This window comes from Drosophila hydei, unplaced genomic scaffold, assembly GCF_003285905.1.
Source record: "Drosophila hydei strain 15085-1641.00,03,60 unplaced genomic scaffold, DhydRS2 tig00000413-arrow-arrow-pilon, whole genome shotgun sequence".
NCBI classification, from domain to species: domain Eukaryota; kingdom Metazoa; phylum Arthropoda; class Insecta; order Diptera; family Drosophilidae; genus Drosophila; species Drosophila hydei.
In genome coordinates, this window is record NW_022045725.1 from 60235 (window position 1) to 67913 (window position 7679).

At 40.0% G+C, this 7679-nt stretch overlaps 1 protein-coding gene across 1 annotated transcript; it reads left to right on the plus strand.

The window, feature by feature from the left end:
- The first annotated feature begins 31 nt into the window (after nucleotides 1-31).
- Nucleotides 32-2647, plus strand: LOC111596839. The gene is made up of 3 exons (XM_023311213.2): nucleotides 32-922; nucleotides 1667-2187; nucleotides 2252-2647. Exons 1-3 carry the CDS (start codon nucleotides 626-628, stop codon nucleotides 2253-2255), a joined length of 822 nt encoding a protein of 273 aa, XP_023166981.2. The 5' UTR covers nucleotides 32-625; the 3' UTR covers nucleotides 2256-2647.
- The last annotated feature ends 5032 nt before the right edge of the window (nucleotides 2648-7679 follow it).

The window sequence follows — 7679 nt, forward strand, 5'->3', positions numbered from 1 at the left end:
CTCTGCACTCTAATGCAATTCTAATAAGACATTAGATAAATATTTCTCTGTGTATTTGTAGCTGCTAAGCCGCTAAACATATTAAGCGCTGCACTCTTCACATGCACACACATCGTACCTTATTGTCTCTCTCCCTTCGTAGTTCCACTGTATGCAACTGTCTGCAGAGAGCCGTTTGGCCTCGCTGCACTTGTGTTAGTTGGCGGCGCCTGCAGGTATGACAGAGCTAACAGTTTACTTGGCGCTCTCGCGGGCGCGCACTCTCTCACTTTCCGCTGCTACTTCACTCATGTCATGCGGTTAGTGTCGTCTCTTTGTTTGCACGCAACGGCGTATTCAATGTACGAACGAGCACAGCACGATGATAGGCAGCTCTCTTGTGTGCGCTCTTTGGCTCTCAGTTGCTTGACGAGATTGCTATGTCGTATAAACAACCCTGGCAATCATTTGCGTGTTGGTTTTTCAGTTAATATTCTCCATTTGCGTCGGGTGGTTACTGTTGCTGCTGGTTCTGCTGCTGCTGCTGCTGCTGCTGCTGCTGCTCCTGTCTGTTGATTCCGTCGGCAATCTCGGCACTGACAGCAATAACAATAGAATTGTCTTTCTTATTTTGATTACTGTTGCGATGAACAACACACATTCACATCCAACTCCACAGATTGTGTGGGATGAAGAGCACACCGTGAAGTTGATCAAGGCGTACAAGGCGCAGAATGTTTTGTGGAATCCGGAAAATCGCGGCTTCTTGCATCGCAATGCGAGATACGATGCCTGGAAAGAGATGGCGAATGTTATGCAGCTGACCATACGCGATGTTAAGAGAAAAATGAATTCGTTGATTGCCGTTTACCGATCACAGTATCGCAAGGGTGTTCCCAATCCTCGCTGGTGGGCCAGTCACATGTCCTTTATGCAGCCGAAGGTAAGCGGTAAACATACCAAAACCGATAACTAAACACTCAAATTTCCTCTAAAGTCGCAGAGAAAAAAACCCCAACAAACACTAAAAAAATGTCCAGCGTAACACACCTTACCCGTTTCAGTACTTTTTTTGCCTGGCATATGTGGTATCAGAGCGTAAGGCAAAACAAAAGGGCGCTAAATAGAAGAGCATAGCGCGCTGTGAGCGTGAGAGCCCCAAACGAATGAGCGCGAATAAAAACTCAAATACGATCGTATTTTGTGTCAGTGCATGTGTGTGTGCGAGAGAGTGCGCAAAAGCTATTTTTATAGTGCAAATGTTGGTTATCGTTAATTAGCAAATGCTTATGTTCAAAAGATCGACACTTGAACTCGATATTGATGGCAATTAAGTATCGATAAATGTTTGTCTGATATATATTTATATATAAGAAAGCATTTGATAAGACTACTATTTTCATTTATTTATCAATTTAATATCTTTCTTCCTCTCTATTTACTTACTTATTCCATACACAAAGCAAAGACAACCATTTCCTTTGTAACACTGACTTAAAGCTTACGCTCTCTTAATGTTTCTGCCACGCTCTTTCCTAACATTAGTTGGTTTAGCCTGGCGTGTGTAGCTTCGTGATAAGACACTCGGCTGGCATGCGAGCAGACCCGGGTTCTATGCCAGTGTAAATTAGAAGGGAAACGATGTTTTATATTTTTTTAAAAAAGGCTGTGATTAATTTCTTTGCAGTTGACGAGAAAATCAAACACTTGCGACCAGCCTGAGCAGCCTGAAATTAGCGACAATTCCATCGGACACGAGCACGAAGACAGCGAACAGGAATTTATATCAGCCGAATCAACGCAGCAACGTCCTTATCAATCGGCATTTCGCGAATTTTGCGCTGAATTCGAGCCACCTAACCGACTGCATTCTATCGGGGAAGAGGAGGAGCTGGTGGAGAAGGCCTGGCCAGACAGCAATGCGATTCAGCTGCATGACGATAGTTCCGTGCACCTGAAGACGGAGCTGGAAGAGAGCGAGACAGAGCTGCAGGCGCCAGCGCCGGCGCCGGCGCCGGTGTTAGCGAGTCCCGCTGACCCGCCAGAGGATCTGGAGTACGACGATGTGACGCTATATGTCAAGTATCTGGAATGCAAGCTGAAGAAGTATCCCACTAGCACTCGCAATGCCATCCAATTCGAATTCAATCGCATCATCTACGAAGCCGATCTGGGACTGCACGACCGGACCAGTGCTCCGAGGTTTTCGTGAGTATCCCATTGATTGAGATCGAGCCGAAGCAGTGTTATCATAGCTTTTACCTAATTGCAGATAAAGTCGCAGCTGACCTAGTTCTGGATCCAGATCGAACTTCGTTCATCTAATCTTAAGATATATGCAAAGCAACTGTAATAGTTTATAAGCATTTCAATGTATATATGCTGCGAGGGTAGTTCGACTAATCGCTCTGAATTCGCAGGCCCGAAACGCATCAGACCACCCTCGTCATTAAGGCTCTTTGTGATTGTATAGCTAAGTTAGTTACTTTCATATCTGATTATACGTCTATTTAGCAACTCCAATACTATCTCTAAAATATATTGCATAATATGCATTACGATCGCTTCAAGTGGAGAGACGGCAGACGAAATCAGTTCCACGTGGAAGCGTGAGAATGTGCATACATACATACATACATACATACATACATACATACATACATATGTTCATGTTCATAAATACATTCTCCTATTCAAGCATACATACATCATCATTTGCATAGAGAACTTGAATATTTCGACTTACTCATTTTAATTTTCCTTCTTGGAATTGATGCGGAATAAGCTCACCTGTTCCGGGAAATTTGACACCTGCAAAATAGCACACAAAATTCCGTGCAAAAAAAGTTTAGTTCGTATTGTGGGTGTTTGTTATTGTTTGTTTGTTTACTTATCAATTTTATTTCTGCAAATGTTTTCATGTCGTTTTACTAAGAATTATCACACTAAAAGCAACTCATAATAAATCGTACAATTATATATATATATATATATATTTATATATACATATATATATATATATATATATACATGCATGTATGTATTGGGTGTATATATGTATGCTGTATATATAGTTATATATTTATATATTAATATTTATGTTTGTTCATTCTTTTTGTTTTGCTTAAATTTAATTTTATTTAATTTAATTTTTTTTTCTTTTAATTTTTGTTGTTTTACAAAGTTTTTTTATGTCTAAATTGTTTTGTTGTTTGCTTTGTTGTTGTTCATTATTCTCCTTTTGTTTGCGGTCTATATATTTCATTAAAAAGCACTTATGTATTCTTAAATATCGATCATTATGTATATATATATATATATATATATTTATATATATATATATACATACATGTGTGTGTAAGCATTTACTTAAAACAAATGACATAAGACAATGGAAATAAAACAGCAAGTTCATCGCTTATCGATTGGCTGATCGATAAGTCGCGCTGCCGCTGCTTATCATGCGCCTCTACTTAATATAACTCAAGTAAATCTACGCAGAGAATATGTCACAAAACTGGTCCATAGATTAAGAGGTATTATTTATAGTATATATATGGCATATATATAGATGTGTGTATATTTAGTATATAGTTCAATTAAAGGAAACAAAAGATAATTAAGTAAATCTGAAACAATTTCAGCTCGAAAATCTACAAAGAAGGAAGAAACTTATGTGGAAGCTTATCTGTTTTTTCTTTTGTCGTTGTGAAGCTGTTTAAGATATTGGTAGACGATAGATGCCCTCACTACATAGCTCGAGCCCCAAGCAATGCGCAGTCCGAATGCTGCACCAATGGATACCCTGTAAAAGTTGCAGACGCTCGCTGCAGAAATGTTCTCTTGGGAGAGACAGAGAGAGGGAGAGTAATGAAAAGAGAGAGTGAGAAAAGAAGAGTAAGGAAGACAGAGAGAGATAAGAGCGTACGGGAAGAGCGAGAAAGAGAGAGAGAAGAGACAAAATGTCAAAAGGAAAGAGATAAAGGGAACGCAATAATTGTTTGAAAACTTCATAAAAGCCTCAGTCTAAGCTACCCTCTGCTCGCACCTGCTTCCTTACAGGGTATAGGCAGTGTTGTCAAAACTGAAAACGAATTTTTATTCATCTCGCTCGTCATTTTGCCGTTAATGGGTTCAAGCTCACCGAGTCGTTGAACGCAGCGCAACGCCAAGCCCATTACCCCAACGTGCCCCTTCCTCAGCTCCGGCAGCTATTCACAAAATATTTAGTTGAGCTTTGAATTCTCAAATTTGACATTCGAAATAGCGAAATTCAGTCAACGGAACAGTAGCCCCCCACTCCCTTCCCTCCTCTCTCTCTCTCTCTCTCTGCAGATCTATTTGTTTATAACAATTTGCTGCTGTCGTTGTCTTTGGTGACCTCCACAGCGCGACATGACCCTGAGCTGGGTCGCAGCAAAAGTTCAGCTAAGCAAATCGCCCCAAAAAAGCAAAAACAAAAACCGAAAACCAAAAGCCGAAAAAGCCAAAAAATCACAGTTTTTATCTTAGCCAATTTGGATGATCTCATGGTAGCTGGCCCACAAGGTTGCTCGGGTGAGCACTTGGGGCAATGGAGCTCGAAAATATACAAATAAATGGAAAGTTTCCATCGTTTGGATTATCGATAAGTCGATAACTGATGCATTATTTTGCCACAACGATTAATCGATAACACTATTGATAGACTCTGCTGAGCGACAGCAGATGCCGTTCAGTAAATTCATTAATTACACGAGCGAGAATACTCAAAAATAATCAATTATCAATAATCGATTGTAGACATTTATCGATATTTATCGATACTTATCGTTTTACCGATATGCGATTGCTTACAAAATGAAGCTTGCCGTCTGTAGACAAAAAAATGTTGAAGTAGCAAAATTAATCGATAAATTGTTAGCAACTCAGCGTCAAATCAGAATATAAAAGCGAATATAAATGCCTTCAGGCTCGAGCTACAAGATTTCTAAATTAAACAAAAAACAAAACAATAGAAAATTTTAATAAATGCAAATAAAAAGAATTCCGTTTTCTATATATATGTAATTATATATATATACATATATATAGAATATATATATATATATATATATTGATATATAATTTATTTTTGTATCATACGAAGTATTAACTAAAATGGAAATAATACAAATAGAGTCTTACGTACGTCTAAAATTTGTCTAGTTAAACTCAAAAAAAAAAATAATAATAATAATAATAGTAATATTAATTAATAATACAATTAAGAAGAAATAAACAGTTTTCAATAGAAACTTAAGCTTAAGTGTTTTGTGTATTCCAGATGTTAACAATATGGGGGTTTCTTAGGACTAAGCGCTTGGATTTATGCCATTTAATCAAATCAATTTTTCTTAATTTTTTTTTGTTTTTTCTTTCATTTTTTTTTGGCAATTAAAACAATACTAGAAAATAATGTTAATAAATCGTAGATAATGCATTTATATATATAAGTTAACACATAACATTTAATATAGGGTATTTCATAAGTTTATAATCAACCCTCGCTATCGCGTGTTTCGTAAGTTAAGAAACAGCCCTCGCAATTGCGACACTGCATACTTTGTATCAGCGCGCTATAACTGCAATGGTCAGCGGCGGTAACCAGATACTTTTGTTTACTGCAAGAGTTTCCGTTATTGCCTAAGATTGCTGAGTCGGCTTGCCGACCATGACATTGTGGTGTGATGCGAGTTTTGGCTTAGCTTAAGTGAAATATTCTATGTAGCTAAAAATCAGTTTTGCATTGAAGTTTGAAGAATAAACCCGCACTACTCCGGCACACCGCCGTAATCAAATTGTTATATTTCTGATCATTGCTGAGCCACAAGGCCAGTTAATAGAAAAGGGGGTGAAGTCAAACCCTCCAACATAATCATCATAAGAAGATTATAATTACCCGACCAACGCTGGACCTGCCACCGACGCCTAGCTCATCGCTGGACCAGCAACTTATTGATTAAGACTATAAATACCCGATCAACGCTGGACCTGCCACCGACGCCTAGTTCATCGCTGGACCAGCAACATATTAATTGGCGCCCAACGTAAAAAAAAAAAAAAAAAAAAAAAAAAAAAAAAAAAAAAAAAAAAAAAAAAATTTTTTTTTTTGGAATTTAAATCATGTAAGTGGATACTCCAGCCAACATTTTTTTTCAAACACAAAATTTCTTAAATTTACTTTATAAAAAATTTGTTAGTACTAGTGAGTATTTCGTATTGCAACAGATTAGATTATAATAATCAGAACCAAGTTTCTGAAATACGTGAGAGTGGCTGCTCTGAGAATTTAGGCTGATAAAAATACTTAGTGTTACTTTCTATGTGTCTAATTCGACCCATCTTTTGACGGCCCGTTTAATTTTTCGCGGCCACTGGCCTGCGCATGCCACGGTTCAGCCAATATAGAAGCCCTCGCGAGCAATCTAGCGACTCAGATTCCGACTGTGACACTCGTATCAGAGTTCCGTCTACAAGACTTATACCGGCAGTTCCTCCACCATCAGATAGAATGGATCCAGATCAGCTTAGGGAAGTAGTAAGAACGGCCATCAGCAATGCCTTAGCCGAACAGGCCGCTGCAAACCAGCAGAGGGAGCAAGCATTGACTCAAAGAATTAATGAGTTAGCTAAACAAATAGCAGCAACAAGCTTTGCCACCCCACAAGTAGTAGCATATTCTGCTATAGAAATTAGAAACGATATTCACTGTGACGAGCCGCTAGATGCCGTCAAGTGCTTACCTGAGTTCGCAGGAGCACAGGAATCTTATGTATCTTGGAGGCAGGCAGCATTAGCCGCTTACGAGATCTTCAGACCACATAATGGCAGTTCTCGTCATTATCAGGCTGTCATCATTATAAGAAGCAAGATTAGGGGCCCCGCAGACGCGGTGCTGGCCTCATTTGGTACTGTACTGAATTTTGATGCGATAATAAATCGCCTAGATTTCACATACAGTGACAAGAGACCAATTCATGTCATTGAACAGGAATTAGGTACCTTGAGGCAAGGTGGCCTGTCCCTGCTTCAATATTACGATGAGGTGGAGAAGAAACTCGCTCTTCTCACTAACAAAGTTAACATGTCATATGAGCCGGCTTTAGCAAAGGGCCTATGTGAAAAATTCCGCGACGATGCGTTGCGTGTGTTCATATCGGGTCTCAAGCGCAGTCTTACAGACGTGCTCTTTGCAGCAAAGCCCAGAGATTTGCCTTCAGCACTAGCTCTCGCACAAGAAGTCGAGTCAAACCATGAAAGGTACGCATTCGCGGCTAACTTCGCAAAAAGTCTAGAAGACAAAGAGCGCAAGCCGCATGCAAAAGCACAGGGTCACCAACAGGAGAGGCATTCGCAACAAGCCGAAACACAAGCTAGCGGTACAAAGAATCCGCACTTTAGCAAGCAAAGCAGGGCCCCAGTGCAGTCTGACCAACGAAGCAGCAGGCAGCACAATAATAATGGCGCACCGGTGCCCATGGAGGTCGATCCTTCCTTCTCAAGGGTCTTGCAGCCCACTCAGGCCCCTGCTTACGCGAATAGGAAGCACCCCGCATCTGACCGCACAAGCGGTCAGAGGAATCAGCAGAGGCTGAATCACGTCACACAAGACGTGGGACAGGGGGCAGAGGCGTATGCTGATGCCGCCTCTAGCGCAGCGGCACAAATCAATGACGATA